The sequence below is a fragment of the Prunus avium genome, chromosome 8, assembly GCF_965620075.1.
Source record: "Prunus avium chromosome 8, drPruAviu1.hap1.1, whole genome shotgun sequence".
In the NCBI taxonomy this organism is placed as follows: Eukaryota; Viridiplantae; Streptophyta; class Magnoliopsida; order Rosales; family Rosaceae; genus Prunus; species Prunus avium.
The window spans coordinates 36,073,879-36,096,475 of NC_142291.1; the positions used below are offsets into that span (position 1 = coordinate 36,073,879).

Genomic DNA, 22,597 nt, shown 5'->3' on the forward strand with positions numbered 1-22,597 from the left:
AGATTCAGTCATTTTGAGAATGAGAGCAGAAAGAAGCTTTTATTGAGCACTGGAACAAACAAAAAATGGAAACAGAAAAATAATCGCCGTCTGTGGGAATCGAACCCACGACCACACGGTTAAAAGCCGTGCGCTCTACCGGCTGAGCTAAGACGGCATTTGCGACTACAGGTCATAAAGTGTTTTATTTACTTGCTCGACGCCCGCTAGTTTTTCTCTAATTCCAGGCTCTCTCTAATTTTGCTCAACTCGAGTGAGAACAGCACGAGCACGAACTCGAGAGCTTCAGTGCCTCAACAACCATGGCGGAAATCACAGAACCTCTGCTTCCTGCAAAAGAAGCCCCAGAAACATCTAAACCGCAAGAGCCAGCATTAGATTTCGATCCCAAAACCATGCGCAAAACAAAACCAGGAGTCAAGCGTCTGATCCTAACTGTCTCAGTCCTCTTCTCCTTCGTTCTAGGTCACCTCTCGCTCTCTCTCTCTCTCTAGAGAGATATATATATATATATATATATATATATATATATGTTTCTCTCTCTTATTTCTATTTGCTTCTTTCTTACTTTGATTTTGCATATAGGTGTCCCATTCATATACAAATCCGTGGAAATCTACCGCGCGCCATTGCCGTTTCGAGAAATCGAATCCCTCTCAGCTCAAATCGATTCCAAACCATTCCAATTCCCATGTCGTTTACAAGCAATCTTCATCGGCTTCGACTGGAAATCCTCCATTGACACTCTAGAATCTTCCATCCTCAGACAAATGACCAAATTGACCTCCCAAACTCCTCAATGCGGCACCTGTAGCCCCAACCACACTGTCTCAGTAGTCCTAAACTCAAATTCCCACTGTCTCCAATCCCGAACCGCTTCCTGTTCGCCGGAATGTGGCGCCATCCGCTCCGTTGAGTTGGACGGCGACGATGAGGCCGTAGATGAGGCTCTGGAGTCTGTGCTGGGAGGTTGTTCCAACTCGGGTTCAGGTGGGGAGGTGTATAGTGTGGTGGTGGTGAAAGGGGGCGAGGAGGTGAGAGCCGTGGTGGGCAAGTACAGGCATGCTTGGATTGTTGGTAGGGTTTCGGAGGCCGAGGCGGTGTCGAGGGCGGCAGAGATATTTGTTAAAGTGTTTGTGAATGGCGGGAAGGAGGAAGGTTTGATTCATGGAGAGTTTATGCCTGTTGGGGCAGATGGAACGGTTGTTCTTTCGTTTAATCTGCTGAATGCAGATCCACGTGATTGGGTTTATGATTGGTATGGAGCTTTTCCATAAATTCATTTTAAGCTCAATTGTTCCGAGTATCATGGTGCTATGTTAACACGATTGATTTGTGTGCATGATTATTTCTTCGTCTGAATTATGGTTAAATTTAAGTTGAATGGTCTGATAGATTATTAGGTGACTTCCATTTTGTATATGCTTGAACACTTGTTGAAATGAAGTCCAAATAGTTATCTTCAAGTGTGTTCATCATGCATTCATTTTATACCGCAGGGACTTTCAATCAGTAGATGAGACTCTGTTGGCCCCTATTATCGAGGCTATGAAACCCGTAGCAAACATAAGTGTGGAAAGTCAGGTAGGAGATCTTCTGTTTTCTTTTGAAAATGGTAATACCATTGAATTTGTGGTGTTGTGATCTGAGTTTGTTCTTTCCCTTGGGCAGGTGTTATACCATATGCCGAAGTCCTCATTGTCTTACTGGGATGACAAGTGGGACAGTTACATCTTTAGTACCAAGGATCTACCTTTCTTTGTATGCTCCATTAGCCTTTCACTTCTCATGATATGATTGTTAACTAGAGAAAAAATCATATTACTACTTGCATTTTCTTTAAATTCGTAACTGTTTGGGTACAAACTCTAAAAGACCATTAGTATGCATGTATATGTGGGTAGATGTTTGTATTGTTCAATAAATATCCATATATGTGTTCATGGACAAACTTCTTAATATGGAATTACTGTTATTATTTATAATAACAATGTTGGTTAAATTTAATAGGTGAATTCAAATGAGTGGCACTTGGATACATCCATCGCAGCTGGTGGGAGGTCAAAGATGTTGCACTTTGTGATGTATATTTCTAACTCAATCCTTTTTGTTATTCAATTAATTTTCTTGATATACTTTCTGATTGTTAGGTTGTGATCATATTGAGTTGAAATTCCCCTTCAATTTGTTGTCAGATATATCCCGTCTGCTAAGGAGTGCCCTCTTCTCCTACAGCTTCCAGATGGAGAGATTTCTAAGACAAATAGCTTTATATCTCCAGTTAGTTATTATCCCTTCATCATCTTTAAATTTAGTGTTCTCAGATTTTTCTTGTGGAATGTTCCGATCTGAATAAATTTTGATGATTGGCATGCTACAGATGTGGGGAGGCGTTATTGTTTGGAATCCCCAAACCTGTCGGAAGGATTCAGAAAGTAAGCATCCTTCTAGGCATACAATTTCGCATCAGGTTAGAAGCTTTTTATAATTTTGTCCAAGTGTATGACTTGTCCATCTCTTGAACATGGGGTTTTCAATTTAAAAGTGGAAGTGTATCAAAGCTTACCTACGTCTTTGTATTTGTAAATAATGTTACTTCATTTTCTGCCATGTTGAATTGGAAGCTCAATAGAGATCATTTTTACTGAAAAAACGTTTAAAGCTTACTGAAGAATAATTGAAATACCTACTGGAGGAGATGTTAGGATTAGATCTGTTGGAGTGGTAATATCTACCTTCTAATTTCTTTTACTATGGAGCCTTATTGGATATTGAAGAAATCAAAAGCATGTACATCTTAAGTTTCCTAATTCTATCCTCTGAGGCATATGAAAAAATTGTTTCTCTAGAAAAATGTTCAAAGTACACAAGGAAAAGAATTCGTATGTGCCACATCACAGACTAGAAGTCCATATTCTATTATCGCAGATTGATGCATGCACATTCTGAAACAGGATCTTCAGAAGGTTTTTGAAGTTTTCATGGGGCAGTTCCGGCAACTTTTTGGTTTTAAATCTGATAACCTATATGTTGGGGCTTCAGGCACATCCAGCCTTTTAGCTAGTGAAAGGGGCTTCACGGTATGGTAAGAACATTCTGGTTAAAGTCAAGTTAGAAACCTTGTGGTTTAAGCTATTTCTGGAATCGATTTTTAAGGTTATTCAGCAAAATGAGGGTATTCTTAGTGATCAGTCTTCTGCAGGGAATTGGATGTCTTATCGCGGATGCATACCTGTTTTAATCTTCATTCATGTGCTACAACCCTTGGATCTCTTTCCAGATTGGTACGTCTCTCGTCGTTTACTTTTGTTGAGTTTAGGCATTAATGAACCTATTTCTCTGATTAAGCCAGATTTGTATCAGAGTGACAATTTTTTCCTTGCAGGTTCAATCATTGCCGAGGATGATTATCATGGATGAGATTGGGAAGCAGGTGACAAATCAATAGCACAATATTTTTAATGTTCCATTTTACATCAGTAGCATAAAGGTTTCTCCAAAAGTTGTTATGCTGAAGAACTGTTGCATAATTGCATTTAGTTGTTTGTATATATTTAAAAAATTTGTTCATATCCTGATGAATAACTGAATTGGAGATCTGTCTCTCTTGAGTCGTTATTCATTTAGCTTCAGCTGTATTAAAGTCATAACTCCTCTTTATGATCAACTTAGTTTTTTTATTTTAAACTCTTGTGCTTCTAATCTGTTTCTGGATATGTTAAGAGAATAAGTAGCTAAGTTTTGCGGCCTTCTCCTTGAGCAGGTAAAGTATTCTCTGGAGGCAGCAAAGTTGGCTCAAACTAATGCCTCACATGGTATTTATAATGCTTCAGCTGGTATGTTCGTATACGCCTTGTTGATAGTTTACTTGTGGTATTCATTTCAAGGATCTGTTGTGTATATAATCTCATATTGCAAAGAAACTCAAACAAATAGTTGTTTTATCGTCAGTGTCCTCTAGGCAAGCAAGATCTCTAGCAGAGGATGCATTTTTTCATCCATCAATCATGTCGGTCAGCTACTATTCGTTCGAGCACTGTTTTGCTGTCTATTCGGTTTGTTTCCAAGACCTGCTTATTTTGACACTAAAAATTTAACGCAATGACTGTTCTGATAAGTGGTTTTGTGCTATGTGTACAGCCTTTTTTTCTGCCAGTTTCAATACATGTCCTCCTAGCAGCTGTAAGAGAATGGAGAAGGTACAAGCAAGAAAATAAGAAGTACTTAGCATGGAAGACCAAAGTGATATCATCTTGAGGAGATGATATCACTAAAATCAATTGAGTTTGACACAAAGCAAGGCTCCATTCCATTATTTGTGTTCGAGCGGAGAATAGATTAGATTGATTTAGAATAGTTTAGACAATCACTTGTATTAGAAGAAAAAGAAAATGCAATTCAACTGCCAGTGATATTTCTTGTGGCGTTGGGATTAAGTGACAAAGGAAGTAGGGAAAAGTTATGATTTTTTTTTATCCCATCCCATTACTGTACCAAATAACATGCTTCTTTTGAGCACATGCTGTGTATGAAACTATCACATTGTTGAACCAAAACAATAAAAAATGAACAAGAAGAAAATAGCAAGACGCAGAGATCATCAAGCAAGAGGGAGATGATGATGAAGTCGTCTGATCTGATCCGATCACTGGGGAGGGCCAGCAGGAGTGGAACTGGAACTGGAACGCTGAGTGAGCTCTTGGTTCTTGCTGAGAAGCTGTTGGTTTTCGCGGAGCAGCTCCTGGTGCTTGAGGCGCAGCTCCTGATGCTCCTGGACAAGCTTTTTGACCTTCTCAAACGCCTCTTCGGCTGTCTGCTTCGTCTCCTTCAGCATGTAAACCCCTGAAATTGGTGGCCTGGGGGGCGGGCAGCTTCCCCAAACCCCTCTTCATTGCTTGGAGCACCATTTTTTTTGCAGTTTCTGTCTGCAAAAAAATATAACAGTTAAGCCAAAGAATTAATTGAGATCAGGGAGAGGAGGAGGAGGAGGAGGAGGAAGAGGAAGAGAGCGGCCGCTGAGAACCTGAGAGATGGAGCAAGAGAGTGATCGAAGAAACGGACTACAGGGTTTTTCCTTGTTGAATTGGGTCCGAATAAATCTCTCATTGCCTTTATAAAGGGACAGGTGAAAAATTCAAAATTTCCAAATAGACCTTGGTTGATAAAAATGTTAAAATATAAAATATTTTATTAAATAAGAATAAAAGACTAGGAGACAATCACCTTTTAGCATTCTAATATATATATATATATACTAAAAGTTATACAACTCAGTTTCTGAGGATTTTTTTTTTAAAAAAAAGAACCAAAAAAAATCATATCTAAATACCAATTATTATCCTTCCAAAAAAACTAGGTTGTCTTGGCTTTTGTTGACTATGTGCCAAGAAAATAAGAAATAAAATGGCATGGGAAAACGGAGCAAAATGGAGCATGCGCAAAGCTTGGCTCCTTCAAATTGAGGAGCTAAATAGAAGGGAGTTTCACTAAAATACCCAAAATGGGGGCTGAAATTATAAAAATACCCAACACCCAAAACACTTTATAAACATACCCAAAATCCATCATTACACACTCTCAAAACCCATTTATAAACACACCCAAAAAATATACAATTGTTGATTGTGGGGTTGATTTTGGGTGTGTTTCTATGTTTAAATAGTGTTTGGGTATTTTTATAAATACATATCTAGGAATGGGTATCTTTATAAATATCTAATAGAAATATACGCTACCAAATTGCACGTACTAAAGGCATGAGTAGATGGAACACATCATCTTCAAGTTATATATTTAGGGAGAGAATGACGCAGTAAATCCTTAAAACTTAAATTTCCAGCAGTTAAAAGCTAGCAAATTCACATGGTTTATATCATTAATGAGCACATTGAAGCCACTTTCAGCAATGCATACTAGAAAGAAAGAAAGAAAAAAAAAGAGGGGGTAAAAAAAAAAAGTTACACGCAGGTTGATACCAACCAATACAAAGCCTGCTAGACTGAGTCATACTAAACACGAAGAAATAAGGCGATGAAACAACGCCAGCCTCAAACATCAGACTCTTGATTCCAATGCCAAAAGTATCTTCTTCCTTGGGCCCTGAAAACCCCAGCAGATGAAAAAGGTTAGCTCAAAGCTACGAAAGCAAAACTCAATAAAACAACAGAAAACCCAAAATGCTGGTATAATCACCATTATTTGCGGTATACACAATCACCAGATAAAAGGAGACTAACAAATTCACTGAGAAATACACAATGGTGTGCCTAGAGTTCCTTTTCAATACTGATCTAGCATTATATAAGCTGCATTTAAGTAAAAACAAATAGTTGAACTGTTTGAAACTACACAACTGTAAACTGACAGAATCAGTTTCAGGTCCAAAGAGCAAACACCATCTGCGCCGTCAAACGATATCAGCCCTAATTGATGTTTGAAATTTTATGTTTTAGTCAAACCTCCAAGACCTTCGACTCATGTTAGGAAAGCAAAAAACACTGCAGTACTCTTTTTATTTGATTATTGTGAGGATGGTATGCTTTTTAATAGCTAAATATTACCTAATCATTCAAATTATCTTCAGAAGACTTCTATGCCACTTGTGCAGGTTGAAACAAAGGTTGTACAACATTTTCTAATACCCACCCAAAAACCAACACCTAAGCTAGCATACTTCAAATCATAAGAGCATAGCATAGGTTGAGTAGTAATTTCTTCGAAGTAAATTAAATTTTTATGGATTTCTTGGTTTTCAAAAACCACAATTGAGCATATTGATTGTTGGCATATGATATTCATAATTCATGTTTCAAGAATTTTATCTAGGAGTTTTGTTTAGTTTACCATTGGTATTCCTAGAGCCTTGAGGTCCTCATCATTCATGTGCACAAGAGCTGTCATATCCACCTGCATAAACACATGGAATTGAACACTCAAAGGTTAAAAATATTTTCTCAGAGGTAGTGATAAAAAGAATTTCAAAAAAGTCTATATAATCTTGCATACTTCCTCGGCCTGAAATGTGATGGAATATTTTTCAAGATCCAAAGACGTCAAAAATTCATCCACTGATGCGCCAGCCTGCACCAAAAGAGGCATGAGTCATGTAATTAAGAGGCAACTGCAGTAATGAGTATGTGAGTGTCTGAGTATGGGATATTAGAAAACTCAATACTTCAACCTAGCAATAAAATGAATTGTCTTCTATTGTTACTTAAAGGTATTGCAATGTAACCATAACTGTATACCACCATCAATTGATGACCCCTCTTTATGAAAGGAGATGCCGAGTGTGGGAAAGAAGTTTTATTCTTATCTTTTAATTTATTTTGGTGCCTGTTGGAAAATCCAAACCTTCAGCCGACCCCGTTTGAAGTAAGATAAAGTATAAAAACTGCTTACTTCATCCTACATTGAGACGATCTTAAAAACCAAGTCCTAATGAAACCTCCGAATTCTATGGTGTAACATCGACCCAATAATTGCTATATAAATACTAATCCCCAACCCACCCCTCTGTGTCTCAAAACGTAGAAATTTAAAAAGAAAGCAGGGTCAACATGTTATATGTCATAAAGCACGCTTCTCACTTGGTGAAACATTCTAACTATATTTTAAAGGTTATTTTATTAATTCTAGTAATCAGATATAGAGCGCAATCTCAAACACACCAAGTATGCGGGAGATTGCTAGTGTGGAATTAAAAGAAATAAAACACTTCATGCCTTTTGTGAAGTCTTCTTTCTAGAAGCTGGGTTTGTAACTTTTTTAGTCTCTTGTGCAGAGGCTCCAACTGCAGTACTTCTCCTGACTGGTTTGGCAGCTTCCACTTTTGTCTTTGGTGGATCGGCGTTCACTGGTTGTGGAACCATGGTACCAGATAGCTTTTCCCGTAGGTCCCTTACACCTGAAAGAGATCTTGTTCCACTTTGAGATGATTGTTTGAAACTTTTCCTTTGGAGCTTCAAACGAAGGTCTCGAGCATCAACTTGGCGATCTTCACAAGATATTAACAGAGTCAACAACCAAAGAAAGATGACTCAATGGAGAAAAGCAATAGCTGCAGTTTTTAGTTGCATGTAAAAGTATCATAGTCCATACTTGAAACTTGAGGATCATTGTCCTCATATAGATCATGCTCCCACTTGTCATCTTGTCTTTGCCTGCAAAATGATATGCTATCAACTCAATTATTTAACTTTTTTTTTTACTGAATACCCCTAGAACAATCAACCATTAATATATGTATTAACACAATGAAACTATTCTACAGATTGTATCCCCCTGAACTTTCAGACAAGAAGTATGTACACCATATGTGTTTAAAGCCTCTGGTGAAGGCCAAATTGCAACACCATATGCAGTATTTTTGCAACTGCAATGATTTCATCAAGTTTGAAACTATTACCACAAGAGATCTCATTAAATCTTCAGAATTCCACAGCAGGGACCAGATTTATCGCCAGATTATCCAATTAACACACCCATGGTTTACAAAACCAGACACACAAATAAAAAGTCCACTCTGTTAATAAAATTGCCACGCAATTCCATCTTATCAAAGTAATCTATGACACTAATAACGAAAAGATCATAGATTTCAAGTACTGGCAATGCATAAAAAAAATAAAAACTTTGAAATTGTATTAAGAAAGATGAAGAGTCAAGTGGTAAAATAGGGAAAATGGTAAAAATGAGGAGTTAAACGGTATCTAAGTTTGCTTCGATATTCCATTTTGTAAAGAATCCCCATCTCATCAAAAGGGTATCAAAGGATCTGAACACCAATTCAATTGTATTATGTATACATACAAAAGATGTCTTCTGATTGCATTGCTAATAATGTGAAACTCGTAGGGATTTACTTGCATTATTTTGTTGAACTTTAATGAAAGGATTGTTGATCAACATCCAAACTTCTGCATAATGATATTACCATTATTATTATCTATTAAAATTGCTCCCGCAGGGCTAAATTCCTGGTTCTGTCACCTACTTTGACTATCTACGCGTACCTCCTATATGCCTTTATATAACCCATGTAAAAAAAGCAACAAAAATCACACTCAAACACAGAATTCAAACCTAGAACAAGTATAAACTCGTGTCCAAATGAAGAAAAATCCAAAAACCTCCACAAGAATTGTTACCCTCAATTTGTTCTTCAAAATGAAAAGGAGAGTGAAGAGAAATCGGACCTTTTTCCTGCTATTTGTCTACGGCCACCAGAGTTATCCCTGAAGCTGCCATTAAGACGGTCCTTTATCGACCTCTTGGTATCAGCTTCCTCTCGATCAGCATACATCTTCCTTATTGCTAATTACTAGAACCCTAATCCCAACCCTGAACACTAACTTGAAGCCTAACGGGTCGGAAATTGGGAAAAGACGAACCTAACAGTCTGGAATTTGAAATTCTAGAGTAACATACAGAGAGGGAAAGGGAAAAAAAGAAAACCCTAACCCTAGTTTATCAGTGAAAGAAGAAGCACTTGGTTTCTAGAAGGAATTGAATTCCACAGAGAGAGAGAGAGAGAGAGAGAGAGGAATGAAAGATATTTGATTGAAGGCAGAGAAGGCGCTTCTGCTCTAAACAATTGAGGAGATGCCGTTTCGGGTTTCGGGTTTCGGGATCTTTTAATTTTTCGGAGAGGGTTTCATTTCGGGCCTCCGTTTCGGCGCACGATTGGAATTTGCTTATTGGTGAAGGTTGGTGCTCCTAAACGCACCATGTCAACGAATACCGCCTTTTACAATTTTGTTCCCTTTTTATTTTCTTAAATTAATTTCAGAATGTTTTGTCACCAAAATGCACCGTTTTTTCTCTGACATGCATCATTTTTGTTATCATCAGAAGACAAAAATATCTTGTTTTCATATCATTGATTTAATGTTAAAGTGGCTCGAAAATCAACGGGTAATTGTCGACAAGGTCTAGCTCACCCCGTTAAAAAGGTCCTTGACTTGACTGTCAATGGATGCTCAAATTGGTTGATATACGTAAAGTTTCTCTTCAAATTAACTCTCTAATTATAATATGGGTTTAGTTAAACATGTACAAGTTAATTTCTCCACTTTTTTTCTTTTCGATCTTGAAAGGGAAAATGAAGACTACAATATGCTTGTTAATGGAAGTTAAGACAAGTAAATAGATTAATCACACAGATGCAATGCAATGTTAATTTGAGCTCTAAATTGATTTCATAGACATATAGAACATAACATGTCAAAGTAACTACACATCACATGGACAATTGGAGTTACATAATTCTGAACTTTTTCTTCTTCTTTTTTCCGAACATAATTCTGAACTTAACTGATATACAGTTTTGGTAACCCCCTAACTGGCCTTTTCCTTTAACACAATTTAAGTTTATTTATGACATGAAACTGCTTTCTTAGTAGCAGAAAGCCACATTGTGCTTCATTTCATCCTTTAAAAGCCCCCCTTTGATCAATTCAGAAACCTCAACTAGACCAGATATAACCATTGACAATGGAGAATGTGAAACTAGTTGAGAAGGTTGTAATTGCACCAGAAAAACTGAAACAGCCCCGGAGACTTTTCTTATCAAACATAGACCTGGCCCTAGTTGTGTACCAAGAGACGATTATCTTTTTTGATCCTCCAAGCAATGGGATGAGCTTCTCCGAGGCTTATCATAGCTTGTTTAACACACTCGGTCCCTTGCTAGCTGAATATGATTTCTTAGCCGGGCGGCTTGTGCCAAGTTTGGAAGACAGCAATCGCTTTGAAATCGAATGCAACGGTGCAGGTGTTGTTGTTGCTGCAGCTAGGACAGATACCAAGCTGGATGAACTTGGTGAGCTTTTGGTACCCAAGAAAGAGTTCAGGCAGTTTGTTGCTTTCTTGCCACAAGAGGATGAGGAAATGGATCTCAAAGACAAGCCACTTGTGTCGTTTCAGGTCTGCTCTTATTGTGTTTATCATTTCACTATTCAAATAAGTCCTTCTGATCAATCTTTGGCTGTAAAATGAACAAAAGTCCCAAATTGATCACAGTAATGCATGTTTGTTGTGACAGTTCACTCAGCTTGGATGTGGAAGCCTAGTGTTTGCCTCCAGGTTCAATCATTGCGCAGTCGATGGGGTTGCAGCCCGGGAGTTTGAGGCAAATTTGGCAGCTCTAACTCGCGGTGGTAACTTAGTCATTCGACCAAATGCAGATCGAACAATGTTCAAAGCTCAAAACCCTCCAAACATCAGTTTCCCACATTTTGAGTACTCAAAAGCCACTGATAGAACTGGCATATTCACTGTCCGTGGTATGAGTGGCACCAACATGAAACTATCCACAACTCTGAACCCAACGCGCCTTATATATTTGTCCCAAGATCGTATTGCCAGCTTGAAGAAGGCAGCCCTTAAAGATGGGAAGTTGAAGAGCTGCACTAGTTTTCAAGTTGTTGCAGCAATGATTTGGAAGGCAAGGAGCATTGCGGTTGATATGCCAGCTGAAAATACCTCGACTATTTTGATTCCAGTCAATGTTCGCAAACGAGTTGTGCCTCCAGCCCCGCCTGGATTTGCTGGAAATGCATTGGTTCCTGCCTTTGCACATGCAACTGTGAAGGAGCTTAAGGAGGAAGATGACTCTTCCCTTGTGAGGAAGGTGCAAGAAGGGGTAGAGAGATTGGATGATGAGTATGTGAGGTCAGGGATAGATTGGTTAGAGGTGAATAAAGGGGTACCTTGCGAAGAAGATAGCTTCTCACTGGTGTCATGGTGGAAATTGGGGATAGAGCATGGTGAATTCTCATGGGGAAAAGTTAAGTGCGCCACGTCGGTTCTACTCAAGCCGGGCCTTGTCATGCTGCTGCCAGGACCAGAAGGAAAGGGAGGCCTCAGCATATGCCTGGAACTACCTGATGATCAAAGGGAGTTGTTCTGCAGGTTGATGCTGGGCGAATATTATACATGATAAGATGAATTCGTTTGTTTCTATATGTATACTAATTCAGCACATGAGGCCTTGTGGAGGCCTTTTCATCTCAAGAAGTTAAGGCTGTATTAGATCAACTGTTTCATTCCTCAGCTTAATATTTCTTGAACAAATAGAATGCTAATTAGTACATAAATACAGAGGAAGGCAGGACGACTATGGGAAATTTCCATAAAGTAAAATTCTTACAAGAAGGCAAGAGACTCAGTATAAGATTTCTAACATGACATTCCTAGAGATTAATCAATAATTCATCAACGCTGCATACTTTAGCCACTTTTCCTTCCAAGTTTAAGACCCAATTCATTGAACCTTGTATCACAAGTTTCTCTTGCCTGCTACAGAAGGCCAAAGAACGGGTTCGTCAATGCAGACTTCAGCTCAGAAGCAGCTGAGTTTAATGTTGCCATGTCAACCTTATTGTCAGGAAGATACAAAAACTCTCCCCCTTCAGTTGTCTCAAACCCACAGAGCTCAAGGAACTCAATTCCTCCAATCAAACTCCCAACTCTATCCTGCTCAATAAATTTCAATAAACACGAATTTAGACAATATATAACAGTTGTTAATTGTGTTTATTCTAAGCCTTTCTTTTCTAACCATCCCCAACAGAAAGAACACAAACACGCATGCGCACACACTAAGTCGGAAAACAGAAGAGATAAGTCAAAGCACAGCTTACCAAGAATAGCGGATTACTGAGTCTGATCTTCCTGAATTTTTCTTCATTAGGATTCCTTGCAACATTTCCAACATAAATCAGCAGGGTGTGGAAGGCTTGTCGCACTCTAGCATCGTCATCCTAGACCCACCAAAGAAAACCAATCGATAGGAAAATATGCCTACTAAAAGCAACATTTCTGTGATCTCCTTCTTTTTCTTTTTTGATAAGTAATGCATGGTACTAATGGGTATTGATGGTTGTTCTAGACCAATGTGTTATGAAACAAAACAGATTTTTGATATTTCAATATCTATGAGGCCCCTAATGATCCTTTTGGACTATTTTCTGTTATTCAAAGATGTAGCTCAAAGGGCAACAAGGCAAGATTACTTTCTTTCTTGTAACAACCAGTTTGGGAACCTATTACTACATTGAAAAAGCGAATCAGAGCCATATACCTTGTGGTTGCGCCTCAAGGACCGTAAACATTCTCTCATTCGTTCTGATTTTGCAACAGAACGGACTGGAAATGGATTCTGACATTTAAAGAGTAGGAAGAGAACATTCAGGATAATTTTATATTATGAAATTCCCAGCAAAAAACTATGTTTTTCAATGAGATAAATGGAACTTTAAATCTATAGACACCAGTACAAAATATTGATACCTGTTCTATCCTCACCGCAGGTGTATGTTTCTCACCTTCAAGCTGTCCTGGTGGCAATCCAAGATTGACCCTTCTTTCTAACTGTAAAGACATGCATACATTTTGAGGAGTAATTCAACACTTATGAACCCCTTTTGGGCATATGTCTAAAAGAAGAGTGGATTAGCATTATCTAAGCACCTTATCCTGTTTTAGTGTCCAGCGAATTCTTTCTCTTGCTCGTTTCTCTTCCTCTTTCTCAGCTTTCCGAAACTCCATATTACTGAGAAGATAAAGTTCTTATTCTACTCAGAAGTAGTACTAGGCTAAATGAAATAAAACAGACAGAAACAAAGAGAACAAATACTGAATTGAGACAGACCGTTTTCTTTCATTTTCTTCTAAACTTCGCTTTGCTTCTATGAGTTGCTTACCAGATTGAATCCTCTCCTGAAACAAAACAAAAAAGTTATCTGGGTTGGTTAAAACCAAAAGGAAAAAGACTTTCTGCAGCTTCAGTTTACAACATTGATGAGGGATGTAGAGAGAGTGCCTAACAAGCAAATAAACAGAATTCCAACTGCAAATTTAGTCAAATCCCAAAGAATTAGAACAAGAAAACAAGGGTGACATGCTGTGATTCAATAACGACCAACTCATTAGGAATCATAATTCCCCTAATCCGAAAAAAAAAAAAGGGAATCGAAAGTTCATCATTTATACAATCCAAATTCGTCATGATTTGGTCAAACAACAAAGATAAAAATCACATAGACAACTGAACAATACCTTCTCCCTTTCTCGTTCCAACTTCTTTTCTTCTTCTTCCTTCTTCTTGCGTGCTCGATCCCTGAAAATGTCTCAAACATCAAGTAATTTAAAGAAATCAAATATTGGAACATTAAAGAGTTGAGAAAAAAGAAATCAAACAGGCAGTTGAAACTAATGAAGAGAGAACTTGTGTGTGCATAAGTGCATTTAATGTTACATAAAACCATAAGGATGATGAGAAAGTAACCTTAACTCCTGTGCTTTTATTTTCATCCCTTCTGTGAAATAGAATGGTTCTGGAGATCCAATGCTAATGTCCACTGTTACCTGTGAGTAGTTGACCAGTTGAGAGTAAATCCTCTATGAAATCCCACAGGAAATTATTTTTTGTTATCTGTCTCATGCTTTAAAAGCCGAACACCACCAATTCGACATGTTTGTTGTAGCAATGAAAATCTGAATGCAATGTAATATAGATGCACAACCAAAGTACGATAACAAATCATACCAACGGCATCTCATCAATGTCAGCGTCATTCTCATGATCAACGATCCAATCTATAGCAGCCCCTAAACTAGCATTGCCTGGTAAAAAGGAAAAACAAATGAACCTACAAACTTGAATCTAGAACATGCATATGTATAAAAACCAAACCAAAACAAACATGAATTCAACTAAACCAAGCCTCAAATGCACACAAAATTCTTAGATCCTCTCAAGAAGAATACTTATTAAACTACCATTAGAAGCTTAAATATGGACCAAATGATCATCATAACAAGGTTGAAGAATTTCATTTAACCCTCCACCATAAACACTTCAAATTACCAGTTCTAGGCACACTTTTAAACCACAAGTAATTCAAGCTTTTATTCAAATTTTGAAAGCTGAAAATGGTAAAGGAAAAGCTTCACCAGAATAATGAAGTGCTCGTGTTGCGCGAGGTCTTGGAAATCCCATTGCTTCAAGCTCTCCAAGCATTTTCTTGTCAACTTCCGGAACAGCCATTGTTGTATTTGGGCGGGCAAGGTTTGCACTTTTCATTAGAAACTGGAGATGAAATGGGGATAGAGATAGGGAGGTTTAAATGAAGTGGGTTCAGAGAAGTCCTACAATGGAAGCCTTGTAAAGATTGGGCAGCCATTTTCAAGAGATTTCTGAAACCCTCTCAGCTTGTGAATATTTTGATTCTCAATTTATACCTTTCGGCTTCCTGGCTCTTAAGAAAAGAATAGGCCACGTTGGATTGGGCTTCTCTCTTCTTTTGTTTTTATTGGATATTTTTGTGTGTTCTTCAAATCTTCAACTGGCCCAATTTCTTTTACTGGTCTGCAACTGTGACTGCGCCAAAAATATTGTGCCAGCTTTTAGATGGAGTCAAAGCCCAAAAAAATCATTTCTATTTTTCTTTTGTTTCACACCTTCAAATTCAATGATTCAAATTCAATCACAGCCGTTAATTGATTCAATCACCTTCAATATTTCACCTTCTTTACCTAGAATTTCATAATAAAAGACCTAACACTATGTCATGCTGAAAGTGTTACTCATCTGCGAAGCTTGGTCTCTATATTGCTGAATCTTGTAATTTTTCTTCAATATTTTATGAATATCGATTTTTTTATTCCTATTTTATCCGTTTTCCCATTTCGTGTTGAAGTAATTTTTTTTTATAAGCGATATTAGATGATGGGAAATCGATTCTAAGACTCATATAGAAATAATTGTTTAATAATTTTAGTTTACAAACTTTAGTAGAAGTGGTTTAGAATGTCAAAATCGTCCCCTATTCTCTTTCCTTTTTCATCCGTTATTTTGATTTACCTTGGTTACATCACCTCCACCAGGACCCGCCCTAAAGAAAAGTTTTAGACACTTCCAGAAACCGTTGGAACTTGGAACCTACACACTCTGAGACCGATACAAAAATTTACAAGCAAAAAATAAAAACCAACTTGCTTTAGCTGGTAGCTCCCAAAATCACAGCAATAAGGATGGCAGAAAACAAAGCCAGAAGAACGATCAAGCTGTTCTGCCCATCAGTGGCAAAGACGGTGTCGTTGTTGGTATGGGAGGAGCAGAGGCTGGACTTGGGCTCCATAGCCAGAACGTTTGGGCTGGACCCACCAACCCTGAAGCTCAACGGTCACTTTATCAGCAGAGGGCTCGACCTCATCGCCTCCTCAGTCACCTGGAAGTCCCTCCTTTCTTTCTTCTCTGCTAAAGGACTCTCAACAGGGGAAAACGACAGCAGCCCCATTGTCGTTGATGGCAAGCTCTGCAAAGTTGGCACCAAGCGTAAGTTCTACCACCAACTACTTTATTATCTGTTCTGGGTAAATGGGTACCTTCAGATTTGATTGTTGGTTCTTTTCGATCATGAAAGAATGAATCTTTGATTTTGCAGGAGGACATGAACTACACCAGGTTGTTGATAACAGAGGAAGGGCAGCTTTTGAAGATGACAGCTTGCTGATCAAGAGTAAAAAGATGAGGACAAGCAACCCAGGTACATCAACTGAAAGCAATGGCAGAATTGGTATTTGCTCTTCCAAGAGAAAGCAATTGTTAGAAGATGTAAACTTGCTCAAAAAGCTAAAAATAAGTGAAACTAACCCAGGTACTGATTCATTCTGACTTAACTTTGACTTAGTTTTTCTGGGTTGTTTTTGGGTTAACTTTTTATTATAAGTTAACACAACTGGTCTGGTTCTATGGGATTTTTCAGATATCCAAGGAAGAAGTAGAAGCCAGTCCAGCAGCATCTCAGGTGCCCAACTTAGATGCAGTTATATGAGGGAGAAGATGAAGAGGAAGAGAGAAGATGAGGCAGTCGTGTCTGCTCCTTGCAAAGAGATTTTATGAAGCTTCTCATGTTTGTTTTCATTTTTATTTTTCTTGGTTCTCCTTTTTCTTTCATAGTTTGGTTTAGTTTTTATGCGACTTGATTTAACTTGTAAATGATGAGTATAATGTAAGAACAATGAAAAGACTTTTGGTTTGGCAACCTAATTCCAGCATTGACAATCATCATATGTATGTTTAATTCACTCAGGGTAAAGAAAACACAAGCAATAGATGAGAGAATTCGAAGACTGAAAATTGAAGAACAATAAATTCCTTTTGTTTAGCGTTTGTCGGCCCACAAAACTGGACAAACATAACCCAAAAATGTTGAACTGAAATAAGTACGAACTAGAAAAGAAAAGGTAAAAGGTCAGATATCAAACGGCTATGGACATGGTAGGATTAAATAAAGCCAAACACTTCTGTTCCCTCTTGAACTTCTTTTGGCAAACACAAGAACGCAAACTCTGCCAGCCCCCTTCAACTTCAGCCAAAGTTGATACCGGCTTTCAAGTTCCGTGATCGCTGCAGCATTGGTTTAGTTGTAAGCTTCCCCAGCCTCATCAAGTAGGGGATGGGAGACTGTCTAAGAACGGAATTGTTACGGTCAATTGCGTGTGTGAATAGTGTAACGTTTAGTGATGTAGCCTCATGTGAACATGGCCTACTACAATTGGGGGCTGGGGACACTCTGGGCAGTACAGTACTGAAGATACTGTAACTAAGTTCTACCCCTCATATGGATTAGGGCTCTAAAAATGGCAAGCTCATATTGTACAGTAAAGGACCTAATTGGCACCTATTGTACAATGACTTAGACACATCATCCAAAATAAACTTGCCAAAAGACAGCAATTCCAGCCATAAGTATAAAAAGTATAAGTTTTGAACTGATGAAGGTTGATGAATTGGAAGTCGGCTGATGAGATGGTCTTCCTCTCAGCTTGGCAGACACCCTAGATAACAGCTGTCGGAGCCGACCAGTTTCCTTGGTAGCTGCAAACAAACATGAGAAGCTGAACATCATAAGCCAGTGAAATAAGAAAGCAAACGCAACAGAGCAAATTACAAGTTTCTGTAGTTAATATTGGTAATTCAAGGCTAATGAATTCAATCATGCATGATGAGAAACTGTTGAGCATGATTGACTATTCTTGGTACCCATATAACTCTCAAGTGTCTCTTTCCATTTATTTATTTATTGAAAAGGAAGCAATTAACTGCATTAACTGTTAATGAAAGAGTAACAAGCTAAAAGAGGAACATTCATGCTGTGTTGTAAAACCATGAGATTTTCAACAAATATTATGATACAAATAGACAATCTAACCTTTTCTCTTTGAAGATCTTTCCTCCTCGCCAACACGCTTTCGAAGTACATTGAGCAAAGAACCAAAATACAAAGCACATACAGTGCATGTAATTGTGATAACATTGTAAGGCATGCTAAAATCAGGAGTTGTCAACGGTACAAGTAATACTTCTGTGTATGCCAGAACAGCACTGTTTTCCTACACAAATAAAGAGAGTAAACTATAGGCATAAAAATCAAGGACTGAGACATGTGCACACCAAAGAACGTATGGCAGTTAGAATACCTGGAATTTGGATAAGATGGAGGACCTATCCACAGATTTATCTGTAAAGAACTGCATGCTTGTATGGAAGTTGGGAAAGCTTATAATGGCTGCTGGAATATCGAATCCTTGATTGGCATCTGGAGGATACTCATCAATATGCAAAAACCCCTACATCGATATTATAACAGTCATAAGAAAATAAACAAGTACAGAATAAATTTAGTGTACATTCAAACTTCAGCCTATGTTCCAAGCAAATAGGATGATACAAGACTTCCGATCAACAATGCTTCAGTCAAGATTGTCTTCCATGAGCTTAGCAAGAAGTTTAACACCACAGGAATTCCAGCATAGTTATAACCCCTTGAAAATTTCTAAGAACTTTCTTGCCAAACCAATGCTATAATAAAGGAAAAAGAAATTCCAAAGCATACCTTATCAAATTCTAAGGTTATAGCTGCTGATTTCATTCCACAAGGGAATTTCAGGACCATCTCCATCACCCCAGGTGACACTTTGTCTACAGAAGGTGAAACACGCATCTTTTCAACAACATCTGAAACTTCTTGAGGTTGTTCATTAACATACACTCGCAATGTATGAAAATAAACCTTAATATACCAAGGCACAACCTGAAAAACTTTAACTTCCAATTTGCACCTGCCTTCACTCATATCAGTTTGCAACAACTCATCACTCACTTCTGTAGATCTCAAGGATATTGCAATAGCACCCCTTTCATTCCCACTTCCCATCAAGAACCTAACAGCATGTAATGGTGCTTTCTGACAGGACCAAACTACAGGAAGCTTCCAAGTTAGGCCTAAATCAAATGGCCTAGACTCACTGTACTTCTCAATATAAAATTCATATACAACAGATGGGTTCTTCTTTTCAAAGTCATTCAGTTCTTTTAATACCCTGTCCGGCTTAACAGACAATTCAAATCCAGGGTTACTACTAAAACCTTCATAGACAGATTTATCATCACTAGATAACTCATTTTCTTTCTGCAAGTAATCCAGCTGACCAACTAGTCCCCTGTCAAGCTGAAGGTATACGGTGGAAGACTTGGCAAGTACACATCTTCCAGTGACCATCCTCCCAAAAATTGAAGTCAAGGACCAGCTTGGTTGTAATTTTGTTTCATGGGAATAAGACATAACATTTCTCTCACTATCAGGCTGGACAACAACTGTGAGTGTTTGTTGTAGAACAATTCCTGAACCTCCCTCCTCTGATTCAAGTTCACTTGAGGTCAAGCGCAACTGCTGTGAATGATAAAATCCTTTGTAGATAGATGGTCTATCCATTAATGCAGAAAGCCCAGCTTTATCTCTACAAGGAAGGAGCTTCAGCCATGGAGTTAGGTTCTCAGTGCAAACAGCCTCACGGGGCAATGTACCATACCTCAGACTGCCTGGCGCTGGGCGATAGCCCCATTCAGGAGCAGAATATGTTGTAGACGATTCTAGGAAGTTGACTGAAGCACAAAAGAGACCCGAAAGAGCATGGGTTAAATTCTTCCAAGAATCATCCACCTGTTCAAGAGGGACATCAAAGACAGCCCACAACTCAACTCCAGGAGGCTTGGCATTGTTGCTTGATATGGGATCAAACCCACCCCAACGATCATAGTTCCAGCGACCTTGTGTGAAAGATAATTCCATTTCCTTAACACGAAACTTCTGAACCTGTCCAACCAATACTATCCCGCAAGTTACTTAGTAGTTTAAGATACTACCAAAATTTCATGAATTAGTAGAAAAATGTTTTAGGCAAGTTTAAAGTTGGGTTGTCCTAGCAGTAAGGATCCTGGATGTGTTACATATGGAGAAAAAACACAAAATGGTGGGATGAAGAGATTTTAAAATGTTGGTTTTAATCTGGGTTAAACTAAAAGAAGCATTTCCCAAAGCGTGGTGGAGACTAAATGGCATGCCGAAAATCTAAGTCTTGTAAGTGCCATGCCCATGCCACATTCAGGTTGCAGACACTACTAGAGAACATTAATTACAAAAACCTAACAGTTTCCTCTTGAATCATTATTAGACACTTCTAGTTTCTTTTCTTCTAAACACCAAAATACGGGAATTATGTTAGTTTGGAAACTACATGAAAAACAGAGTAGAAACACATGCAAACACAATACAAAGAGCTCAGACAAGAGCTGTCCCGATCAACTTGGCCCAAGTTGAGGTCTCGAGAGTGAAATTTATAATAAACCCTAACTTGAATCTCAATGCTGAAACTCAGACAGGTGATTTTGAACACTTACAACACCTATTCAGCTACCATACTACCTTAGGCACCATTATTAAACCAAACCCAGATGCAAGATCCAAGATTTATCAGTTTTTCCTTATCCTATGCCCAATTTAACAAATTTAAACAACAAAATTTATGCAGAGGCACGTAATGACCTACCAGCTGAGATATGGCTTTGGGGAAGAGATGGTGATGGCGGCCATTGGAGCTGGTATGCGGGGCCCTGCTTCGGAAATGGAAGTGGGCCAGCACCTTTCGATCCGGCAATGGCCTCAGAAGCAACTCCTCCGAGAAATCTTCTTCGGTGACCGATCCCAAGGCAGCTTTGAAATTGAGAATTGGGGCGAAAAGTAAGAAAGAGAGCAATAGGATCGGTCTGAGAAGAAGGAGAGGAAGGGCCATGAGGCGGAGGAGTGAGCTTGAATCGGAGTGTGGGCGTTGCGAGAGTGCTATGAGATGGGGGCCATTGGGCGCCGAGTCGGGTAGTCCGCCATGGGAGCGTAGCGGGAGTTTGGTCAGTGAAAGACTAGTAATGACTGCTTACGTTGATCTGGGCTTTTTGGATTTCTAGAGACATAAAGAATTGGCCTTTGGGCTTTTTGATCATTTTGGTCAACAAGGCCCATTATTTGTTAAACCATTTTGTTCCAAGTGAAAATATGTATTTTTTTAAATATATATATATATATATATAAAGATGCTATTATAAAATTATGTCACTTGATATTTAAAATTTGAGATTTTTTTTGGTGTTTGGACTAATATATTTTTGTTATGAAATGTATTTGTACATGGTCTAATTCCTATAATTCTTTTGCAAATAATCCCACAAATGTTCAAATGACCAAGAAATTGATACACAATCTTTGACAACCTACATGGTTTTGATGTTATTGAGCACTAGAAATGTTTAAGAGAATTATGCATGTGTGCAGACTTGTGGAGTAATATTTTACTGTCACTGACATTTTATGTTACAAGATTATCAATCAAGATCATTATAATCAAATTCAAAAAATCAATAACAAAGATTTTAACAATCAATAACAAGAAAATGAAATAAAAATGCAGAAAACAAAACTAGGATTTCATTTGCAGTTGGAATTGAAAGACAATCAATATAACTAAAACCAAAGATTGAAAAGTTAATAAATCACACTGAGTTGTGGAAACTGAGAACTAGAATGAGACTTAGAGCAAAACTTAAATGGGAGCTTTTGAATACAGTTGCTAATACTTTGAGAGCATCAATCAAATAGGAGCGCTAGTCCATCTCCATTATCGGGGGGGTTCTTGGTTTTTATAGTTTCCAAAACAAGTGGTTCTTCGTTTTGAATAGACAAAAGCACTTCAAATACTTACCATTTATCACCGTTTTAAGACAGATTTGCTCTCAAATCCTAGAAGATCAAGGTTCCATAAAATTCGTTGGGTATTTCATGACATACGGGAACGATCTTTCACCTTGTTTTCAGATAAAATAATGAACAAATGGTGAATAAATTCTCATACGCTTCAATCTGCAGAAAGAAGTTTGTTTCTTTTAGTGACGGTTCTCTTTTACCTGCGGTTTAAGACGGTTTTAAGAACTTTAGTGACGATTTTCAGGGTGTCAATTTCAGAACTAGCTTTAGTGACGGTAAAACCCGCCGCTAGGCACCACTAAAAGTGTTATTAGCAACGGTACCCAAAACCGCCGCTAAAAGTCAGAAGATAGTGTAAACTTCAACGGCAATATCTGGACATTAGAGACAGTTTATTATAACCTTATTTTTTATCCTCATTCATTGGGGATTTAATATTGCACTCCCTCGGAGATATAGGGTACCTTTTTAAATCAATACAATGGTCATAGTTC

At 38.2% G+C, this 22,597-nt stretch overlaps 6 protein-coding genes and 1 non-coding gene across 8 annotated transcripts; 3 read left to right on the forward strand and 4 right to left on the reverse strand.

The window, feature by feature from the left end:
• Positions 1 to 84: 84 nt before the first annotated feature.
• Positions 85 to 157, reverse strand: TRNAK-UUU (transfer RNA lysine (anticodon UUU)). Its single transcript has one exon. It is a non-coding gene; the product is annotated as a tRNA-Lys (tRNA).
• A 58-nt stretch (positions 158 to 215) lies between these two features.
• On the forward strand, positions 216 to 4,518 carry LOC110756992 (GPI transamidase component PIG-S-like protein). Its single transcript, XM_021958508.2, has 13 exons — positions 216 to 465; positions 586 to 1,258; positions 1,500 to 1,584; positions 1,672 to 1,761; positions 2,011 to 2,084; positions 2,196 to 2,280; positions 2,381 to 2,470; positions 2,955 to 3,085; positions 3,203 to 3,284; positions 3,386 to 3,433; positions 3,764 to 3,836; positions 3,952 to 4,055; positions 4,141 to 4,518. Exons 1-13 carry the CDS (start codon positions 303 to 305, stop codon positions 4,255 to 4,257), a joined length of 1,815 nt encoding a protein of 604 aa, XP_021814200.2. The 5' UTR covers positions 216 to 302; the 3' UTR covers positions 4,258 to 4,518.
• A 1,287-nt stretch (positions 4,519 to 5,805) lies between these two features.
• On the reverse strand, positions 5,806 to 9,721 carry LOC110756993 (Sterile alpha motif (SAM) domain-containing protein). The gene is made up of 6 exons (XM_021958509.2): positions 9,198 to 9,721; positions 8,101 to 8,162; positions 7,725 to 7,996; positions 7,006 to 7,080; positions 6,844 to 6,906; positions 5,806 to 6,099 (listed from the first exon to the last, which is right to left on the reverse strand). Exons 1-6 carry the CDS (start codon positions 9,302 to 9,304, stop codon positions 6,055 to 6,057), a joined length of 624 nt encoding a protein of 207 aa, XP_021814201.2. The 5' UTR covers positions 9,305 to 9,721; the 3' UTR covers positions 5,806 to 6,054.
• A 773-nt stretch (positions 9,722 to 10,494) lies between these two features.
• Positions 10,495 to 11,941, forward strand: LOC110757004 (acyltransferase GLAUCE-like). The gene is made up of 2 exons (XM_021958518.2): positions 10,495 to 10,926; positions 11,045 to 11,941. Exons 1-2 carry the CDS (start codon positions 10,495 to 10,497, stop codon positions 11,939 to 11,941), a joined length of 1,329 nt encoding a protein of 442 aa, XP_021814210.2.
• Positions 11,942 to 12,112: 171 nt separating this feature from the next.
• Positions 12,113 to 15,073, reverse strand: LOC110757038 (uncharacterized). Its single transcript, XM_021958555.2, has 10 exons — positions 14,959 to 15,073; positions 14,552 to 14,628; positions 14,291 to 14,370; positions 14,062 to 14,122; positions 13,655 to 13,722; positions 13,474 to 13,555; positions 13,294 to 13,374; positions 13,085 to 13,162; positions 12,645 to 12,764; positions 12,113 to 12,477 (listed from the first exon to the last, which is right to left on the reverse strand). The coding sequence occupies exons 1-10, from the start codon at positions 15,050 to 15,052 to the stop codon at positions 12,301 to 12,303; spliced, it is 918 nt and encodes a 305-aa protein (XP_021814247.2). The 5' UTR covers positions 15,053 to 15,073; the 3' UTR covers positions 12,113 to 12,300.
• A 736-nt stretch (positions 15,074 to 15,809) lies between these two features.
• LOC110757011 (amino acid-ligase) lies at positions 15,810 to 17,051 on the forward strand. The gene is made up of 3 exons (XM_021958525.2): positions 15,810 to 16,342; positions 16,452 to 16,664; positions 16,773 to 17,051. Exons 1-3 carry the CDS (start codon positions 16,039 to 16,041, stop codon positions 16,907 to 16,909), a joined length of 654 nt encoding a protein of 217 aa, XP_021814217.1. The 5' UTR covers positions 15,810 to 16,038; the 3' UTR covers positions 16,910 to 17,051.
• Positions 17,052 to 17,140: 89 nt separating this feature from the next.
• LOC110757010 (uncharacterized) lies at positions 17,141 to 21,279 on the reverse strand. Of its 2 annotated transcripts, none has more exons than XM_021958524.2 (5): positions 20,899 to 21,279; positions 18,906 to 20,165; positions 18,490 to 18,639; positions 18,222 to 18,402; positions 17,141 to 17,887 (listed from the first exon to the last, which is right to left on the reverse strand). In XM_021958524.2, the coding sequence occupies exons 1-5, from the start codon at positions 21,139 to 21,141 to the stop codon at positions 17,715 to 17,717; spliced, it is 2,007 nt and encodes a 668-aa protein (XP_021814216.1). In that variant the 5' UTR covers positions 21,142 to 21,279; the 3' UTR covers positions 17,141 to 17,714. The 2 variants fall into 2 exon arrangements, with proteins under 2 accessions (XP_021814216.1, XP_088102045.1); XM_088245919.1 differs by having other exon boundaries at positions 18,906 to 20,179; positions 20,899 to 21,033.
• Positions 21,280 to 22,597: the final 1,318 nt, after the last annotated feature.

Bases quoted from the DNA above. Each gene is read 5' to 3' on its own strand.
- LOC110756992 (XM_021958508.2), top strand. From the start codon at position 303: ATGGCGGAAATCACAGAACCTCTGCTTCCTGCAAAAGAAGCCCCAGAA. The intron at 1,585-1,671 runs GTAGGAGATCTT...TCCCTTGGGCAG, and splicing joins ACATAAGTGTGGAAAGTCAG to GTGTTATACCATATGCCGAA. The intron at 1,762-2,010 runs GTATGCTCCATT...TAAATTTAATAG, and splicing joins CCAAGGATCTACCTTTCTTT to GTGAATTCAAATGAGTGGCA.
- LOC110756993 (XM_021958509.2), bottom strand. From the start codon at position 9,304: ATGTATGCTGATCGAGAGGAAGCTGATACCAAGAGGTCGATAAAGGAC. The intron at 7,997-8,100 runs GTATGGACTATG...TATCTTGTGAAG, and splicing joins CAATGATCCTCAAGTTTCAA to ATCGCCAAGTTGATGCTCGA. The intron at 6,100-6,843 runs GTAAACTAAACA...TGGGGTTTTCAG, and splicing joins AGGCTCTAGGAATACCAATG to GGCCCAAGGAAGAAGATACT.
- LOC110757004 (XM_021958518.2), top strand. From the start codon at position 10,495: ATGGAGAATGTGAAACTAGTTGAGAAGGTTGTAATTGCACCAGAAAAA. The intron at 10,927-11,044 runs GTCTGCTCTTAT...TTGTTGTGACAG, and splicing joins AGCCACTTGTGTCGTTTCAG to TTCACTCAGCTTGGATGTGG.
- LOC110757038 (XM_021958555.2), bottom strand. From the start codon at position 15,052: ATGGCTGTTCCGGAAGTTGACAAGAAAATGCTTGGAGAGCTTGAAGCA. The intron at 13,375-13,473 runs GTGCTTAGATAA...ATGTCTTTACAG, and splicing joins GGACACTAAAACAGGATAAG to TTAGAAAGAAGGGTCAATCT. The intron at 12,765-13,084 runs GTATATGGCTCT...TGGTGGGTCTAG, and splicing joins CCTTGAGGCGCAACCACAAG to GATGACGATGCTAGAGTGCG.
- LOC110757011 (XM_021958525.2), top strand. From the start codon at position 16,039: ATGGCAGAAAACAAAGCCAGAAGAACGATCAAGCTGTTCTGCCCATCA. The intron at 16,343-16,451 runs GTAAGTTCTACC...TTGATTTTGCAG, and splicing joins CTGCAAAGTTGGCACCAAGC to GAGGACATGAACTACACCAG. The intron at 16,665-16,772 runs GTACTGATTCAT...GGGATTTTTCAG, and splicing joins AATAAGTGAAACTAACCCAG to ATATCCAAGGAAGAAGTAGA.
- LOC110757010 (XM_021958524.2), bottom strand. From the start codon at position 21,141: ATGGCCCTTCCTCTCCTTCTTCTCAGACCGATCCTATTGCTCTCTTTC. The intron at 18,403-18,489 runs GTATTCTAACTG...TTATTTGTGTAG, and splicing joins CCATCTTATCCAAATTCCAG to GAAAACAGTGCTGTTCTGGC. The intron at 17,888-18,221 runs GTTAGATTGTCT...GTTTGTTTGCAG, and splicing joins AAGATCTTCAAAGAGAAAAG to CTACCAAGGAAACTGGTCGG.